The sequence below is a fragment of the Salmo salar genome, chromosome 15 (genome assembly GCF_965601325.2).
Source record: "Salmo salar chromosome 15, fSalSal1, whole genome shotgun sequence".
Classification (NCBI taxonomy): domain Eukaryota; kingdom Metazoa; phylum Chordata; class Actinopteri; order Salmoniformes; family Salmonidae; genus Salmo; species Salmo salar.
The window spans coordinates 71,335,851-71,355,778 of NC_138305.1; the positions used below are offsets into that span (position 1 = coordinate 71,335,851).

General features: G+C 41.6%; 2 protein-coding genes across 3 annotated transcripts; one reads left to right on the top strand and one right to left on the bottom strand.

Annotated features, from left to right (window-relative positions):
• Positions 1-2,289: 2,289 nt before the first annotated feature.
• Positions 2,290-6,843, bottom strand: LOC106571963 (vesicle-associated membrane protein-associated protein B). 2 transcript variants are annotated; one of them, XM_014145580.3, is made up of 6 exons: positions 6,598-6,843; positions 5,225-5,377; positions 4,977-5,080; positions 4,586-4,666; positions 4,149-4,325; positions 2,290-3,897 (listed from the first exon to the last, which is right to left on the bottom strand). In XM_014145580.3, the coding sequence occupies exons 1-6, from the start codon at positions 6,653-6,655 to the stop codon at positions 3,733-3,735; spliced, it is 738 nt and encodes a 245-aa protein (XP_014001055.1). In that variant the 5' UTR covers positions 6,656-6,843; the 3' UTR covers positions 2,290-3,732. The 2 variants fall into 2 exon arrangements, with proteins under 2 accessions (XP_014001055.1, XP_014001054.1); XM_014145579.3 differs by having other exon boundaries at positions 3,136-3,897; positions 4,149-4,352.
• Positions 6,844-8,217: 1,374 nt separating this feature from the next.
• LOC106571964 (charged multivesicular body protein 4c) lies at positions 8,218-15,450 on the top strand. The gene is made up of 5 exons (XM_014145581.3): positions 8,218-8,532; positions 14,162-14,339; positions 14,442-14,556; positions 14,674-14,800; positions 14,993-15,450. The coding sequence occupies exons 1-5, from the start codon at positions 8,349-8,351 to the stop codon at positions 15,055-15,057; spliced, it is 669 nt and encodes a 222-aa protein (XP_014001056.1). The 5' UTR covers positions 8,218-8,348; the 3' UTR covers positions 15,058-15,450.
• The last annotated feature ends 4,478 nt before the right edge of the window (positions 15,451-19,928 follow it).

Below are 19,928 nucleotides of genomic sequence, written 5' to 3' on the forward strand. Positions count from 1 at the left end.
ACATTATGAACACAATCCTAATATGGAGTGGATTAAACGAGTGACATCAATAAGAGACCATAGCTTTCACCTGGTGAGTCTATGTCCTGGAAAAAGCAATGTTTTGTGTTCTCGGTGCAGGCTGTTTTTATCTATGGCCTGAATGATTGACGTAGCTTGCTATTCCTGGTGACTGGGTGAGGGCTGGGTTCATGGTCTGTGATGCTCTGTGACACAACCATATCAAAATAGCTTATCCTGTCTCGTAGTGTGGGTATTGAACACAGAGACTGCCATACTTTAAGGTTTGATATATGATATACTATGCATTTAGATAGTATTCAGACAACTTCACTAATTCCACATTTTGTTACATTACAGCCTTATTCTAAAATTGATGAGGAAAACATGTATTCAATCCATCTACAGACAATACCCCATAATGGCGAAGCAAAAAAAGGTTTTTAGATATTTTTGCTAAATTATAAAAAAATATATACCTTATTTACATAAGTATTCAGACCCTTTGCTATGAAACTCGAAATTGAGCTCAGGTGCATCCTGTTTCCATTGATCATCCTTTATGTTTCTACAACTTGGAGTCCACCTGTGGAAAATTCAATTGATTGGACAATTTGGACAGGCACACACCTGTCTATGAGGTCGAAAGAATTGTCCGTAGAGCTCCAAGACAGGATTGTGTTGAGGCACAGATCTGGGGAGGGGTACCAAAAAAATGTCTCCAGCATTGAAGATCCAAGAACACAGTGGCCTCCATCATTCTCAAATGGAAGAAGTTTGGAACCGACAAGACTCTTCCTAGAGCTGGCCGCCCAGCAAAACTGAGCAATTGGGGGAGAAGGGCCTTGGTCAGGGAGGTGGCCAAGATCTCGATGGTCACTCTGACAGAGCTCCCGAGTTCCTCTGTGGAGATGGGAGAACCTTCCAGAAGGACAACCATCTCTGCAGCACTCCACCAATCAGGCCTTTATGGCAGAGTGACCAGACGGAAGCAACTCCTCAGTAAAAGGCACATGACAGCCCGCTTGGAGTTTGCCAAAAGGCACCTAAAGGATTCTGACCATGAGAAACAAGATTCTCTGGTCTGATGAAACAAAGATCGAACTCTTTGGCCTGAATGCTAAGCGTCATGTCTGGAGGAAACCTGGCACCATCCCTACAGTGAAGCATGGTGGTGGCAGCATCATGCTGTGGGGATGTTTTTCAGAGGCAGGGACTGGGAGACTAGTCAGGATTGAAGGAAAGATGAACGGAGCAAAGTACAGAGAGATCCTTGACGAAAACCTGATCCAGAGCGCTCAGGACCTCAGACTGGGGTGAAGGTTCACCTTCCAACAGGACAATGACCATAAGCACACAGCCAAGAAAATACATGAGTGGCTTCCGGACATTTCTCAATGTCCTTGAGTGGCCCAGCCAGAGCCCGGACTTGAACCCGATCAAACATCTCTGGAGAGACCTGAAAATAGCTGTGCAAAGTGGCTCCCCATCCAACCTGACAGAGCTTGAGAGTAATTGCAGAGAAGAATGGGAGAAACTCCCCAAATACAGGTGTGCCAAGCTTGTAGCGTCATACCCAAGAAGCCTCAAGGCTTTAATTGCTGCTGAAGGTGCTTCAACAAAGTACTGAGTAAAGGGTCTGAATACTTATGTAAATGTGATACGGAGAAACAGAGGGGGGAAAAAAAGGTTTGAAATGTATGCATTCACTACTGTAAATCGCTCTGGATAAGAGCGTCTGCTAAATGACTAAAATGTAAATGTAAAAAATGATATTTCAGTTGGTGGTACAGTAAAAGTTTGGGTGCCACTTCTCTAGTCGACCACTAGATGGTGACAAATCCATGTATGTCAGAATCTTACAGCCCTATCTCCATAAGCATTATAATTTAGTTGTTCAAGCATTCATAGTTGAACGAGATGAAATCTGTCTGAAGGTGGAAGGATTATTATCAACAGGTTATAAAGGGAGGGTCCAACTTTCAGTAATGCAGAGGCTTTGTGAAACCTTGGTCCTGTAGAATACAGCTGTTAGTAAGCAAATAAGGTATTACTAAAGGATTACATACAATCTTTATAAACCTATACATTTTTATATCAACTAAATAGGGCATGCATGAAAGAATGTGTGGACAAAGGCATGCCACACACTCGAATACAAAATGGGTCCCAACAATAATGCAAAATACTGACTGGGGCCATTACAAAGGCTGTACTTTACTTCTCAGCTTGGTTGTCCTTGCACCATGAATAAGACTGAAGCAAATCAACTTTACACCAAAAAACATGTTTGGGGTTTATGCATTTAATTCATTATTATGATACTACACAATCCATTATATTTTGTTTATTTAATGTACATACAAAACTGTATCCAATTATTGTGGTTACATGTGATGGTCTGAAGCGCCAAAGCAGTTTTTAATGTAGTGTTCACAGCTCAATTCTCCATCCAGCCGTCCACAATCCAAGCCCCCCAGGCTACGCAAAAAAAGTGGATTTAAATACAAACAGGACGGTTGGTTCTTTAGACAGCTAAGACAGTAGAAACCAAGCCAAGAGAGAAAACACCCCAACCGATAGCTAGTTCCCGAGATGGTCCCTTTTGAGAAGACAGTAATATTTGCTGCTGTGTTTAAGACACAGGAAGAAAGAAAACTATTGAGGTCATTTCCATGCTATTTGTAGACAGTATATGAGAACTTGATTTGAATACAGTGCGTACAAATATAATTACAAAACAATTATGCCTTATATGATACTCAAAAGAAAACTGAAGCAAAGCACAAGAACATAAAGTACTATGAAACTATATACAGCGCTATGAGTCCAAACCCATCGTTATATTTTAGTGTACTGTATGCCAAAAATGGATGTTGCATATTTCTCTTACTCAGCTGCAATCAGCTGATACAGGACTTGGATCACTTCCAGGCTTCACTTAAGGTAAAGCCATTTGCTGTCATCTGGAAAAGCTGCATCACTGTTGTTCTCTCTGAAGATGACAGCCATTTCATACTGACCCTGAGGATATCACTCACATCCCAAGCCTTCGACCAAAACGACAAGTCGGTCATTCTGCACTTTCACCTCAGACACTGTCATTAAACGAGTGTGTGTAGAACTAATTCACTGCAGCACGGTGAGACGGTACATCTTCGGCAATATATTGAAAACCAACTACAAGTTTGATTCTTGGAAATAAAAAGCAACCTACTGTATTGGAAAGGGGTCTCTTTGGGACAAAACGATGGTTAACATTTTATTTTTAGTTACCTCCTAAATCCATTTTCTGTTTTATAAAGGAATCATTTTGGATGACATAATTACCCATTCTTGCTAAAACTCAAAAGCAGCCTCTCGACTCACAACATACGGTGTCCTTCCCTTAAAAAAGCAATGATTAAAACATTCACACAACATCAGAACTGTCACGTTAATCCTGCAGTAGGAAAAGCCTTGGCCTTACTGGAACACATTGCTACTTATAGATCACAACGTTGCCACTTCCCCACACAATCATTTGTACTGTATCTGTGCAAGTAGGAGTGGAAGGACGGAGAATAGAGTGATTTTAAAAAGGCAAAACGACTCTTGATTACCTTCTTCGCTTTATATTAAAAAATGTCACTACTCAAATAAACTTGTGATGTTGCATTATGCAACAACAACAAAAAGTATACATCCCGTTGTTGTTTTGTTCGGTCCTCCGAGCACGCTGCCACTGGCTGTCTACAGGACCAATTTCCCGATGATGACTCCGATGACGAAGAACAGCACGCAGAGCGCCAGAACACGGGTACTTAGGCCCTCCTCCTTTGTCATGGCCTGGGAGGAAGAGGAGCGGGGGGAGGACACCATGGACGTGACTTTCCTCTTCCGCAGACCATCGTCCTCCTTGGTAAAGGGGGAGGAGTCACAGGCCAAATGCCAGTCAAACCATGTTGAATATAGAACAGCCGTTATTTTTTTTTGCAATAACAGTGAAACAGCAGTTACTGATCTCAAATCAGTCAATTACCCATCTCAAATAAGAAACGAAAGGCGAGGCCTGTTAAGTAAGTCTGCATTGTTACAGATGGTGCAGATAAATGTATTGTGTGGAACAGATCTGAGTGTGGTGGGTCCTAGAGCCATTAGAGACTCACCCTGATCTGTTTGTTCTCTTCCCGTAACCTCTGGACCTCCATCTGCAGCCTCTTGCACTCCTCCGTGATCTTCTTCACCTCCCCGTCATCCAGGGAGGAGCTGGCCGACTTAGGGAGTGAGGAGAGCTCTGGCTTTACGGGGGCGGAGGACACATTTGTGTTGCTTTCACTGCCACGCTGTGGGGAGGAGTGGCGGAGACAGAACTATGCAGATGAATAACAGAATGGGGATGAGAAACAACATACAAAAAAAAGGGCAACGGCTGCTTCAGAGACGAAATGGAGATGACAATCATTCAGGATCTGTTTGTGAATGGAATGAAGGTGCTCTTTGTGAACGCATCTTACACTAAAATGAAATATATGAGGGAAGGAATATTAAGAAAAATACATGCAGTTGGATGTAGTGATAAGATATAGTGACGTAGAGTACTTACAATTTTGTCGTTCTCTAGCGGCAGCTCAAATGCACATCTCAACTTGGAGTCCATCAGCTCCTCCGGCTTTGCCTCTTTCCACTGTCGGTGGGAAGGATAGAATAAGAGAAAGAATGATAGAGAGAAAAAGAAGAAGAGGGATCACAAGGAAAACTGAATCACAAGGCAACACCAAGATGACCACACCCAGCTTGGGACTCTATGACACTCATAAGACAAGCATATCTTGACAGCACATTTGTCCCACTTGCAACAACCTAAATAAGTAGAGGACTGAGACAGTAAGTACCAGTCCCTCTGAACTAAAATTGCAGCTTGAATGGACTTACTGTGATCATCAGATCATAATTAGTGACATTCAGATTGATCACATTCCATTTTGGACACTTACCACCCCTTCCATGTCAGTCATGTCATACGGAGCAAGCACGGACTGCACCATGAATTTGTGTTTGCTCTTTTCATTGGGATCATAGTCGAAAGGCTGTAGCATAACTGTAAAACAAAGCAGACAGATAAACGCCACTTAGCAACCTCTTAGCAACAGCACAATGTGTTACCTTACTTTGACCAACTCAACATACTTTTAGTTCCTCTTTTTGAGATTTGTCAGCTACAATCAAACAGAAAGACACCAACCAGATACATTGACGGAGGTGCCTGCGTCAATGATGCCACTGTTTGGACGGACACAGTATCGACGGGGCGCGGTCGTCTTGACTTTGAAACAGACATTTCTATCTGTTGGGTTGCCTAGCTTCAGGGTGGCCGTGACAACATCTGTAAATGGACCTTGAAAAGATGGAGAGAGAACAGACAATAGATATCAATACTAGCTAGCTGACTCATCTATTATTATAGCGATCTTGGGTTTTTACCCCAAAAAGTTGGGAGGACCATTTTATTTAGATAACAAAAAATAGGTGGGGTCATCTTTAGACTTATATCATTAGTTATAATCTATTTTGTTATGACTAATGATATAATTCTCAAAACCAATGATAGTCCCTGTTCAATAATTCCATTAGATGCGGTAAAACGGTCCACCTCCGGATGTTACCATTCTGCTTGGACTCACTGATCCTGTGCCTAACAATTGTCAACAGTCACCTTTTTCTACCGCAGTATTTCTCAATCAATTCCTGGGGCTCCCCTAAGGGGTGAACATTTGTGTTTCTGCCCATCCACAACATACCTGCTTCAACTCGAGACTCCCCAAAAAACACGCCACTTTGAAAGAGCTACGACTGGAAGTGACTTTTTCGTAACCGGTTAGGGGAATGTACGCAGCAGTTTAGGATAATTAACGTAACCTGTTAGGAATAATAAGGTTAGGAAAAGGGTTAGGCTCAGCGAAAATGCGCTCAAACCTGCTACGAAGAGTCACTTCCGGTCCTAGCTGTATCGAAGTGACGTGTTCTTAGGGAGTCCCGATTCAATTTATCGAGGCTGAGGGATTGTTGTTGTGTGCTGGGCTGAAACAAAAACGCGCACGCTCAGGGTTAGCCCCAGGAATGGATTGAAAAACACTATTCTCTGTATCCATTCGGGTAGTTTTTTAATGGAAATTTCCCTATAGTGTAGCCCTGACCTTATAGAAAGTATCTAGTTTTCTACCAACGTTAGAATTTTTTTCAATAGTAACTATTGAAATAAGTATTTATTTAGGCTGGCAACAGCTGACTCGCAAACCAGGGAGATCGTGATTATGATAGTAACTGAAAATAGCATGCAACTGATATTGAGGAAATGACCCGGGCCTGCTTTTTCAGTACAAGCTAAACTAGAAAATGACAACTAGGCATTAGCCTGTTAGCATCGGTAGGTAGAAGACGTCGGTATGCAATGTCGCTTCACTTGTCACCACTCTAGAAACCAAATAGGAAATATGATACACCGTGTGCAGACCCATCTTTTCACAATGAAGTTAACAACACTATTGTTAATACATTACCTAAGAACGATGGTCAAATATTTGCAGACCAAACTATCAGGCCCTGCCCTAGTCTTACCTCTAAATTTCAGTTCGTGTGGTGGCTCAAGCTGGAGGACTTGTTCTTGTCTGGCCATGTCCCAGACGTTCGTAAGCCTTTCTGATATAAATTACCTGGACTATATGTCGCAGCTGTTGTTATTATGGCTATTGTAAATGTTCCTGGTAAGGGATAGCTGAGGATAAATAAAAAAAACTTGAACTGCCAACAACAGCTGAAGCTAAGCTAGCAAGCAGAGAGCAGGAAGGAAGGGCTCCGTGTGACGTCATGGGATGGGGCAGGTCTGTGGAATGTCAGCGAAAATCATTTCTGTGAAGTTGTTACATTTTTTTTGCAGGGTTATTTTTAAATGACCTGGACAAATGAAAGAGCAAACCGAACAGCCTCTGCTCTGATATGGCAACTATTTGAGAACGTAAAGTCAATGTCATTTAGAACAGGGGTGTCAAACTGATTTTGCCCCAAGGGCTGCACAGAAAATAGGAGGGTGCTACACTTCTGGTTGTGAACGATCCAGCCTACCTACAAAGGAGGAGCTGTGAACATCAAGTACGACGAGGTGCCCGATGAAGATCTCCAACATAAGAGGTTGGTGGCACCTTAATTGGGGGAGGACATTCTCGTGGTAATGGCTGGAGAAGAGTGATGCCATTCCATTCACTCCGTTCCGGCCATTATTATGAGCTGTCCTCCCCTCAGCAGCCTCCTGTGACTGCTCCAGGGCCTATCTATCAGACGCACCATCAGTGCTCCCTCCGCTCAACATAGGCTGCTCAGAAAGTACTATCACCTGAAGTTATGGAAGAACAACACACAAGCGACTTTGAGAACCTACTTGTAATGAAAAGCCAGTGGTGGAAAAGGTACCCAATTTTCATACTTGAGTAAAAGTAAAGATTCCTTTTTTAAAAAGTAACCCAGTAAAATACTACTTGAGAAAAAGTTTTAAAGTATTTGGTTTTAAATGTACTTAAGTATCAAAAATAAAAGTATAAATCATTAAAAATGTCTTATTAAGCAAACCAGAGGACATGATTTACTTGTTTTTTTAATTTATTTACTGATAAAAAGGGGCACAGTTCAACACTCAGACATACTTTACAAATGATGCATTTTTGTTTAGTCAGTCCACCAGATCAGAGGCAGTAGGGATGACCTCTTGATAAGTACGTGAATTACACACATTTTCCTGTCCTGCTAAGCATTCAAAATGTAATGAGTACTTTTGGCTGTCATTGAAAATGTAAGGAGTAAAAAGTACATTATTTTCTTTAGGAATATAGTGGAGTAAACGTTGTCACAAATATAAATAGTAAAGTACAGATACCCAAAAAAACTACTTAAGTAGAACTTAAAAGTATTTTTACTTAACTACTTTACACAACTGTGAAAAGCCCAATATAAATATGATTAATTATTATTATAAGGGCGGCAGGTGAAGAGCGTGGGGCCAGTAACCAAATGGTTGCTGGTTTGAATCCTTGAGCCGACTAGGGGAAAAATATTGATCAAGGCACTTAACCCTAATTACTCCTGTAAATGGCTCTGGATAAGAGCGTCTGTTTATTGACAAAAAATATTATTATTACATTTCCTATCCAGCAGGTGGAGCCCCGTGGAATACCATCCACTAGGGGATAATATTACGTCATACAGGCTTAACCAGGAAGTAGGAAAAACAACAATCGGCGAGAAGAGTGACACGATAGTGTGCAGTTAGTCTGAAACGTTTTAAAAGGACATTATTTCCATATAGTTTAGATCCCAGAATGTCCGTGTTTGGGAAGCTGTTCGGCGGTGGGGGGAAAGGAGGGAAAGGGCCGAGTCCACAAGATGCGATTCAGAAACTCCGAGACACAGAGGAGATGTTAGCGAAGAAACAGGACTTTCTAGAGAAAAAGATTGACCAGGAACTCATGACTGCAAAGAAAAACGGCACAAAAAACAAACGAGGTGAGTCGCCAACTAACATCACATATACATCTTCATGATTGTTGTCTAACTTGGCTAGCTAATGAAGCTAGCTACTTAAAGTTCGCCTGTATGTTAACGTTAGCAACTAGCTGGCTAACTAGTCGAGGCAGCTAACTAGCTAACTTTCCGAGCGGCCACGGCTGTCACTGAATGTCAGGGCGAGCCTGGCAACCTATCTCGTTGCCACAACTATGTTACAACAGCTAAATTTCATTATCCCCGTGTATAGGTGCGTTCTGTGTTAGTGACTGCTATCAAAACTCAGACTACACCATCAACAAGTTAGGGGATTTTGTGTGAGTCATGAATTTGCCTGTTTGTCAAGAGAAGGGAAGGGGCCACCCTTCCATTGACACAGTATCGACTTAATAATGTAATAGATTTGTAAAGCGCTTTTCATTATACAGAATAATCTCAAAGTGCATAACATTTAAATACAAACGAAATAGAAGAAAAAAACTAGACACGGCAACTTCGCAGTTAAAATTGAGACACTAGAATCATAGGGACTAAGTTACTGCTTATTAATTTATTTTTTTCACCTTTTATTTTATGACTAAACTAAACAGTTACAAGGCCTGTAGTGATTTTTATTTTTTTATTTCACCTTTATTTAACAAGGTAGGCCAGTTGAGAACAAGTTCTCATTTACAACTGCGACTTGGCAAAGCAGTGCGACAAAAAACAACAACACAGAGTTACACGTGGGATAAACAAAAGTACAGTCAATAACACAATAGAAAAATCTATATGCAGTGTGTGCAAATGGAGTAAGGCAATAAATAGGCCATAGTAGCGAAGTAATTACAATTTAGCAAATTAACACTGGAGTGATAGATGTGCAAGTAGAAATACTTCTGTGCAAAAAAAGTAAATAAAAATAATATGAGGATGAGGTAGGTAGTTATATGGGCTATTTACAGATGGGCTGTGTACAGCTGCAGCAATCGGTAAGCTGCTCAGATAGCGCCAACCTCAGATTAAAAAATAAATAATAATAATAATTATATTTATTTTTTATTTTTTTGTAATTCGTTCCAGTCATTGGCAGCAGAGAACTGGAAGAAAAGGTGGCCAAATGAGGTGTTGGCTTTGGGGATGACCAGTGAGAGATACCTGCTGGAGCGTGTGCTACGGGTGGGTGTTGCTATGGTGACCAGTGAACTGAGCTAAGGCGGAGATTTACCTAGCAAAGACTTATAGATGACCTGGAGCCAGTGGGTTTGGTGACGAATATGTAGCGTGGGCCAGCCGACAAGAGCATACAGGTCTCAGTGGTGGGTGGTATATGGGGCTTTGGTGACAAAACGGATGGCACTGTGATAGACTGCATCCAGTTTGCTGAGTAGTGTTGAAGGCTATTTTGTAAACGACATCGTCGAAGTCGAGGATCGGTAGGATAGGCAGTTTTATGAGGGTATGTTTGGCAGCGTGAGTGAAGGAGGCTTTGTTGCGAAATAGGAAGCCGATTCTAGATTTAAGTTGCTTAATATGAGTCTGGAAGGAGAGTTTACAGTCTAGCCAGACACCTAGGTAGTTGTCCACATATTCTAAGTCAGAACCGTCCAGAGTAGTGATGCTATTCGGGCGGGCGGGTGTGGGCAGCGATCGGTTGAAGAGCATGCATTTAGTTTTACTAGCATTTAAGAGCAGTTGGAGGCCACAGAAGTAGTGTTGTATGGCATTGAAGCTCGTTTGGAGGTTTGTTAACACAGTGTCCAAGGAAGGGCCAGATGTATATAGAATGGTGTTGTCTGCGTAGAGGTGGATCAAGGAATCACCTGCAGCAAGAGCAACATTGTGTGTGTGTGTGTGTGTGTGTGTGTGTGTGTGTGTGTGTGTGTGTGTGTGTGTGTGTGTGTGTGTGTGTGTGTGTGTGTGTGTGTGTGTGTGTGTGTGTGTGTGTGATATATTTTACACTCACACACAGAGAAACGTTGGCCCTAGAATTGAACCCTGTGGTACCCCCATAGAGACTGCCAGAGGTCCGGACAACAGGCCCTCCGATTTGACACACAGAACACTGTCTGAGAAGTAGTTGGTGAACCAGGCGAGGCAGTCATTTGAGAAACCAAGGCTGAAAGCCTTGGCCAGGTCGATGAAGACGGCTGCACAGTACTGTCTTTTATTGATGGCGGTTATGATATCGTTTAGTACCTTGAGCGTGGCTGAGGTGCACCCGTGACCAGCTCGGAAACCAGATTACGCAGCGGAGAAGGTACGGTGGGATTCGAAATGGTCGGTGTTCTGTTTGTTAACTTCGCTTTCGAAGACTTTAGAAAGGCAGGGCAGGATAGATATAGGTCTGTAACAGTTTGGGTCTAGAGTGTCACCCCCTTTGAAGAGGGGGATGACCGCAGCTTTCCAATCTTTATACATCTCGGACGATATGAAAGAGAGGTTGAACTGACTAGTAATAGGGGTTGCAACAATGGCGGCGGATCATTTTAGAAAGAGAGGGTCCAGATTGTCTAGCCCAGCTGATTTGTACGGGTCCAGGTTTTGCAGCTCTTTCAAAACATCTGCTATCTGGATTTGGGTGAAGGAGAAGCTGGGGAGGCTTGGTCAAGTAGCTGCGGGGGGTGCGGAGCAGTTGGCCGGGGTTGGGGTAGCCAGGAGGAGAGCATGGCCAGCCGTAGAGAAATCCTTATTGAAATTCTCGATTATCGTGGATTTATCGGTGGTGACAGTGTTTCCTAGCCTCAGTGCAGTGGGCAGCTGGGAGGAGGTGCTCTTATTCTCCATGGACTTTAGTGTCCCAAAACTTTTTGGAGTTAGAGCTACAGGATGCAAATTTCTGTTTAAAAAAGCTAGCCTTTGCTTTCCTAGCTGACTGTGTATTGGTTCCTGACTTCACTGAAAAGTTGCATATCGCGGGGACTATTCGATGCTAGTGCAGTACGCCACAGGATGTTTTTGTGCTGGTCGAGGGCAATCAGGTCTGGAGTGAACCAAGGGCTGTATCAGTTCTTAGTTGTACATTTGTTGAAAGGGGCATGCTTATTTCAGATGGTGAGGAAATTACTTTTAAAGAACAAATCAAATCAAATGTATTTATATAGCCCTTCTTACATCAGCTGATATCACAAAGTGCTGTACAGAAACCCAGCCTAAAACCCCAAACAGCAAGCAATGCAGGTGTAGAAGCACGGTGGCTAGGAAAAACTCCCTAGAAAGGCCAAAACCTAGGAAGAAACCTAGAGAGGAACCAGGCTATGAGGGGTGGCCAGTCCTCTTCTGGCTGTGCCGGGTGGAGCTTATAACAGCACATGGGCTAGATGTTCAAATGTTCATAAATGACCAGCATTGTCAAATAATAATAATCCTAGTAGTTGTCGAGGGTGCAACAAGTCAGTAACACAAGAGTAAGTGTCAGAAGTTGAAAACAGCAGGTCTGGGACAGGTAGCACGTCCGGTGAATAGGTCAGGGTTCCAGCAGGTCTGGGACAACAGGTCTGGGACAGGAAGCATGTCCGGTGAACAGGTCAGGGTTCCATAGCTGCAGGCAGAACAGTTGGAACTGGAGCAGCAGCACGGCCAGGTGAACTGGGGACAGCAAGGAGTCATCAAGCCAGGTAGTCCTGAGGCATGGTCCTAGGGCTCAGGTCCTCCGAGAGAGAGAGAAAGAAAGAAAGAAAAAGAGAGAATTAGAGAGCATATTTAAATTCACACAGGACACCGGAAAAGACAAGAGAAATACTCCAGATGTGACAGACTGACCCTAGCCACCCAACACATAAACTACTGCAGCATAAATACTGGGGCTGAGACAGGAGGGGTCAGGAGACACTGTCTACCAGGCATCCTCTACTGACGGGATGAGGTCAATATCCTTCCAGGATAGTAACCTAATACTGAGTGCCAACAGAGGGTGCAAGTGACTCCTGTCATTGGTCGCGTTCCCCTGTTCAGACGTTGCATGCCTTAACCAGTGGTTGCGTGCGACGTCATTGAGTGTGTTATCGACTGACAGAGTGCTATAACATCGGATGGGGTTAGCTGATACATAAAATACTTATCCAGGTGTTGTAACATCTGGCAGGTGTCAGCAACGCCTGAGCAGAGGAATACGCCCAATGTCTTCAGTAGTGTTCATGACAGGCTAGCGTAGCCCAATAACGGACTAAAGGAGCCTGACGTAGGTCCTTATAGTCCAAGGACCTTACATGTTCTGTTTAGAGGCGAATTTAACCAGTTTTAACACTGTTGCAGTTTCCAGTATTTTTACTTGTTTCCAAAACCGTACCACAAGCGATGCATTTTAACATTCCCCTGGCCAGACTATACTATCTTTAATAGGCGCTAAATGCAGTTAGCAATTATGAATGAGTTAAACACAGATATGACATAATATAATGGTCAAATATATAAACGCAACATATATCCATTTCAAAGATTTTAACTGTGTTACAGTTCATAAGGAAATCAGTCTAAATAAATAAATTAGGCACTAATCTATGGATTTCACGTGACTATGCAGCTGTTGGTCACAGATACCATAAAAAGAAGTGGGCACGGATCAGAAAACCAGTCAGTATCTGGCGTGTGACCACCATTTGCCTCATGTAGCGAGACGCATCTCCTTTGCATAGAGTTGATCAGGCTGTTGATTGTCGCCTGTTGAATGTTGTTCCACTCGTCTTCAAAGGCTGTGCAAAGTTGCTGGATACTGGTGGGAACTTAAACACGCTGTCATACACATCGACCCAGAGCATCCCAAACATGCTCAATGGGTGACATGTCTGCTGAGTATGCAGGCCATGGAAGAACTGGGACATTTTCAACTTCCAGGAATTTTGTACAGATCCTTGCGACATGGGGGCATACATTATCATGCTGAAACATGAGGTGATGGCGGCGGATAAATGGCACGACAGTGGGCCTCAGGATCTTGTCACAGTATCTCTGTGCATTAAATTGCCATCGATAAGATGCAATTGTATTTGTTGTACGTAGCTTAAGCCTGCCAATACCATAACCCCACCGCCACCATGGGGCATTCTGTTCACAACATTGACATCATCAAACCGCTTACCGACACAACGCCATACATGTGGTCTGCGTTTGTGATGCCGGTTGGACGTAGGTGGCTTATGGTAGAGAAATTAACATTCAATTCTCTGGCAACAGCTCTGGTGGACATTCCTGCGGTCAGCATGCCAATTGCACACTCCCTCAACTTGAGACATCTGTGTCATTGTTGTGACAAAACTGCACATTTAGTGGCCTTTTGTCCCCAACACAAGGTGCACTTGTGTAAGGATCATGCTGTTTAATCAGCTTCTTTATATGCCATACCTGTCAGGTGGATGGATTATCTTGTCAAAGGAGAAATGCTCACTAAGAGGGATGTAAACAAATTTGTGCACAAAATATGAGAGAAATAAGCAGTTTTTGCATTTTGAACATTTCTGCGATCTTTTATTTCAGCTCAGAGAACATGGGACCAACACTTTACATGTTGCGTTTTATATTTTTGTTCGGTGTAGTTAGCGGTTATGTATTTACTCACACGATAGTCCTGGGGGTTCAGAAACGCTGTGACCATGTCCATGGTTCCGGGAATCAAACTCACTAATCACTTCAATTCCCCTTTCACTACGCACAGCGGCCCTGCAGGCCTTGAAAAGGAAGAAGCGGTACGAGAACCAGCTTAACCAGATCGATGGCACATTGTCCACCATCGAGTTCCAGAGGGAGGCGCTGGAAAATGCCAACACCAACACTGAAGTGCTCAAAAACATGGGCTTTGCCGCCAAGGCAATGAAGGCTGCCCATGAAAACATGTAAGCAAGGGCAAACTACTTGTTTATTAGCTTTAGTCAGGTGCAGTCATACAGCTCTTGTATTTATTAAAATCTCTCTGTTCCCCTGTCCGGTTGTGTTAGGGACATAGACAAAGTAGATGACTTGATGCAAGACATCACTGAGCAGCAGGAGCTGGCGCAGGAGATCTCAGATGCCATCTCAAAACCTGTAGGCTTTGGAGAGGAGTTTGATGACGTAGGTGACATTAATGTTCGTTGCACATTGTTCTTTATTTGTCTTATCAGTGCTGTTAGTTCAATAGTTGACCAGATATCACAGAGACTGGGATGTTCTGATTGTCTTGCACCATAGGATGAACTCCTGGCAGAGTTGGATGAGCTGGAACAAGAGGAATTGGACAAAAACTTGCTGGAGATCGGTGGGACAGAAGATGCTCATCTACCCAATGTGCCTTCTACTTCATTACCCTCCAGACCTGGTGAGTCCTTTGGAATATGCAATAAAACAAGCAAATCCTCCATGGGAACATTGTATGCCACGGTTACTGTCCCAACAGAACATTAAATAACTAATTGATCTATTGTAATTTACCACTTAATTGCTATAAAACATTTATATTTACCACATTTTCTCAAGTAATTCACTATCTGCATATGTTTTTTTATTTTAGCCAAGGAGGATGAAGACAAGGATGACATGGATGACTTACAACGCTGGGCGATGGAGGCCATGTAGTTGCATTACTGACACCACCTGCTGTAGAGGGAAAGAAAGGACTTATTGAATATGGTTGTTTTGTGTCCGAGGAGAACCAAACACCTTCTAAAACTACAAAGGCCAATGCTGTAGGTTCTGTTTCCCGCACAAAACTAGAGAACGGCCTTGGCCTTGCATGAAAAGATGAAGTATAAAAGCTATAAACAGGATGTTTGAATCAGAATTAAAAAAAAAAATCTCAAAATAAGTTTAGCATAATCAACACCCGTTCTTGCATTTGGGCAGTTATTGTAATATATTGCCATTGTCTGTGGGATGTTATGAACATCACTGACAGACAAATTTACATTTTAATACATGGGAGTTTCAATGTCTATTTTTCCGACTTAAACATATTTATTGTGTGGCGTAGTGGGTGTGGTCTGGATGTTTTTATTAGTACTTACTTTTTGTTTAATTTCTACCAAAATAGGGTGAAATATGAGTATGTGCTCATGGTAACGTTTAGAATGGTCTATTTTCAGGATTGTTATTCTGAAACTTTTGTTTTACAACTCCAACTCCAAAACATCCTCACCATGTGACACTTGTGATTTGAAGGAAATATCTAAATTGTTTATTGTTGCTGGCACAGGTTTTCTCAATGTGCTAAGCATGCAATGAGGGAAAATCTTAATACACCACAGCTTTAGAGAAAGACAAACTCCACCCTGTTGTCTGTCTTTCTGAAAAAGTTTATTTTGAATTGTATGTTGAAAAAAATTTCAACATATTAACTGCAGCAAAAAATAAGATAATGGTTTGTAATGAATAGATTAGTAGGTAGATATAGTATCAACATTTTGGATTTGAGGATTACTTAATTTTTTTAAGCAATGTATTAAAACAAAAATACATAGGAAAAAGACAATTAACAAGGATAAGCATGTTTGCATTTCTATGGTTTATTTATCCAGATGAGAACATTATTTGGAAAATCATTAAAGTTTTGGATTATTTTATTGTGGGTGAGGTTTTTCTTGCTTAGGGATCAGTGAATTCAAAGTAGAAAAGCATTTTATTACTTTGAAATCATTTTTAGGTGTTTGTTTAGTGTAATGTTTTGCAATGTGTCTGATGTTGCTGTAATTTCAGGGAATTCTGAGTCCAATCATATTTTATTTGTCACATGCTTTGCAAACAACAGGTGTAGTCTGTGAAATGCTTATGGGCCCTTCACAACAATGCAGATTTTAAAATAGAAAAATAATAGAAAGGAATACACAATGAGTAACGATGTCTTGGCTATATACACAGGGAACCAGTACCGAGTCGACATGCAGGGGTACGAGGTTATTGTGGTAGAAATATACAGTGCATTCGGAAAGTATTCAGACCCCTTGACTTTTTCCACATTTTCTTACGTTACAGCTTTATAAAATGTATGAAACAAATCTCAGTCTACACACAATACCCCATAATGAAATAGTGAAAGCAGGTTTTTAGAATTGTTTTACAAAAGTATAAAAAAAAAAAAAAGTATTCAGACTCTTTGCTATGAGACTTGAAATTGAGCTCTGGTGCATCCTGTTTCCATTGATCATCCTTGAGATGTTTCTACATCTTGATTGGAGTCCTCCTGTAGTAAATTCAATTGATTGGACATGATTTAAAAAGGCACACACCTCTCAATATAAAAGGTCCCACAGTTGACAGTGCACGTCAGAGCAAAAACTAAGCCATGAGGAATTGTCCGTAGAGCTCCGAGACTGGAGTCTCTGGTCTGATGAAACCAAGATTGAATGCCAAGTGTCACGTCTGGAGGAAACCTGGAACCATCCCTACGGTGAAGCATGATGGTGGCAGCATCATGCTGTGGAGATGTTTTTCAGCATCAGAGACTGGGAGACTAGTCAGGATCGAGGGAAACATGAATGGAGCAAAGTACAGAGAGATCCTTGATGAAAACCTGCTCCAGAGCGCTCAGGACCTCAAGACTGGGACAAAGGTTCACCTTCCAACAGGACAACGCAGGAGTGGCTTCGGGACAAGTCTCTGAATGTCCTTGAGTGGCCCAGCCAGAGCCCAGACTTGAACCCGATCAAACATCTCTGGAGAGACCTGAAAATAGCTGTGCAGCGACGCTCCCCATCCAACCTGACAGAGCTTAAGAGGATCTGCAGAGAAGAATGGGAGAAACTCCCCAAATACAGGTGTGCCAAGCTTGTTGTGTCATACCCTAGAAGACTTCAACAAAGTATGGAATACTTACAGTACCAGTCAAAAGTTTGGACACCTACGCTTTCAACGGTTTTTCTTTATTTTTACTATTTTCTACATTGTAGAATAATAAAAGACAAACTATAAAATAACACCATATGGAATCATATAGTAACCAAGTGTTAAACAAATCAAAATACATTTTATATTTGAGATTCTTTAAAGTAGCCACCCTTTGCCTTGAAGACAGCTTTGCTCACTCTTGACATTCTCTCAACCAGCTTCATGAGGTAGTCACCTGGAATGCATTTCAATTAACAGGTGTGCCTTGTTAAAAGTTAATTTGTGGAATTTCTTTCCTTAATGTGTTTCAGACAATCAGTTATTCTGTGACAAGGTAGGGGTGGTATACAGAAGATAGCCCTATTTGAAAAATCCATGAAAAAGTTGGTACTTTTGACTGGTACTGTATGTAAATGTGATTTCAGTTTTTTGTTTTGTGCTAAAATGTCTAAACCTGTTATTGCTTTGTTATTATGGGGTATTGTGTGTAGATTGGGGAACAAAATGATTTAATACATTTTTGAATAAAGATATTACGTAACAAAATGTGGAAAAGGTCAAGGGGTTTGAATACTTTACGAATGCTTTGTAGGTATGGGGTAAAGTGACTTAGGCAACAGGATAGATGAGCAGTAGCAGCCTCTTGATAGTGGATACCACTGATGCATGTACACATAAGGGATGCGTTTACACAGGCAGCCCAATTCTGATATTTTTTTTGACAGTTATTTGCATATCTGATACTTATCGGATATTTTTCCTAATGTGTGAACAGCAACAACAAAAAAACACAAGCTCATCTCTTGACTTCTGAGTTATACCACCTCCATATGTGAATCTGAATCCTGATCATAGAGAATGATAAAGGACTCTAGTGCCAGAAAGCCTGTTTTAGCATGGGCATCGCCATTGACTTTCTCCATTTTGAAGTAGTCAACTGGGTGGGATTTCCTGTCGGTTAAGGAAGGATCACATAATTCCATCCAGGTCATCAGGATGGACCAGCCAATAAATTATACTTGTGAGCAACCATCCCAGTACTACAGGTGACAGTAAATCACCAACTTTAGCTTTATACCTGTTCAAACAACACACTCCTGGTGGCAGTATGCACGCTTTCAGTTTCTTTACCAACTCATAGTAGACAAAGAAAACGGAGATGGCCTCAATGGTGGTGCCCATGTACTCACAAACACCATGTGTGTCCAATAGGCTAAGTTTCCCCTAAAGTAAATTGAAATAAATTTGCCAAAATTATATAATTATTTCTGTCTATACAGAAAGAAAGAAAATCATTCTAAATACTTCACCAGAGAGCATGAGAGCCACAGAGGAATCGAGGATAATTAGCTTCTTTAAAGAAAGTAGCTGTCGACTGTTTCAAATCACAAACTTGTAGGCCTATGCCTATTTGGGTAGCCCGCCATTTAGGTGGTGTGTGTGGCAATAGACCTAGCTGATTAGCTGTCAGTGAAAAGCATTAAAATATATGTGAAGATCATTTGTCTTGAGTATAATTTAAAATGTTGAGACGAGAAGGGGAGGGGTATGTGGCAAAGAATAGGTGGGTCTCTCTCCAGAATGCATGCTCTCAGCTCCAGAATTCTCTCAGCCGTCTCCCGCCAATTCTTGCACATTTGTTGTTTAATTCTGTGAGCTGTTTGCCCTTTATTTTTTATCAAATCCCTATTACATTTGTCACCAGTAGTAAATGTACCATTAATCCCTGTATTTTGGTTACATTAATTTCTGTTAAATATGCACTCCGGGATCTTAAGCACAAGAAATGTGTCACATATTGCACAAATTGGATTCCTAACATATCACATGTATTTTCAAAATTAATATGATATCACACAAAAAGGATAACATAGTACAAATTGGATGAGTAGTACACAAAAACTAGGACCTGTTTTGGCTAGTGAGCACCACCTTCAAACTACTGGCTGAAATTATACAAAAGTTGGAGAGTGCATCTTTAATGCATGTATTAACTACAGTCATTTAATGTTCTCATTCTAGGAGTGGATATACTAAATGTAGACATTAATAAATGCATAGCTATAGCTTCCTAAAAATAAATTACAAAGTGGGGGAGTGCCAAGATGGAGGCACAGTGGCTTCAACACAACGCCCCCTATTACTAAATCTAGTGTTAATATAAACCATTGATGCAGACCCGCAAGCCACTGCTGCCCATGATTTCAGATTTTTTGTGACGCCCACCCCCATCAAAGTTGCCCATCATTGCCTTATATGAACATGTATTTCGGTGAAACTGATTAAGTTTGGTGAAAAAGTGACTTTATGATAGTGTGTGTTGTACTTGAAACAACTGCCTTTTTTAAGATCTGTTTTGAATGTTGTAAGCACATGGAAATGTACCACATACTTGTGAAAATTGCACAAAAGTATTTGAAAAAATGGTAATATCGACAGAGTTATCTTGTCCGCTATTTTCCTGATTAATTAGGCTACTTTGAAAACGATGTCGCAGGTTACTGGTTTTTGGGCGACTTCTAAATTGCACCACGGCCACCATGGCATTTCTCTTAAAAATATATATACAGTATTTAGCTGTGACCTTCTGCTATCAGGCAGGTGTGAGGCAAGCTGTTGCTGAGTGA

Bases quoted from the DNA above. Each gene is read 5' to 3' on its own strand.
- LOC106571963 (XM_014145579.3), bottom strand. From the start codon at position 6,655: ATGGCCAGACAAGAACAAGTCCTCCAGCTTGAGCCACCACACGAACTG. The intron at 5,378-6,597 runs GTAAGACTAGGG...CATCTTTTCAAG, and splicing joins ACACGAACTGAAATTTAGAG to GTCCATTTACAGATGTTGTC. The intron at 4,667-4,976 runs GTAAGTGTCCAA...TCCCACCGACAG, and splicing joins TGACTGACATGGAAGGGGTG to TGGAAAGAGGCAAAGCCGGA.
- LOC106571964 (XM_014145581.3), top strand. From the start codon at position 8,349: ATGTCCGTGTTTGGGAAGCTGTTCGGCGGTGGGGGGAAAGGAGGGAAA. The intron at 14,557-14,673 runs GTAGGTGACATT...CTTGCACCATAG, and splicing joins TTGGAGAGGAGTTTGATGAC to GATGAACTCCTGGCAGAGTT. The intron at 14,801-14,992 runs GTGAGTCCTTTG...TTTTTATTTTAG, and splicing joins TTCATTACCCTCCAGACCTG to CCAAGGAGGATGAAGACAAG.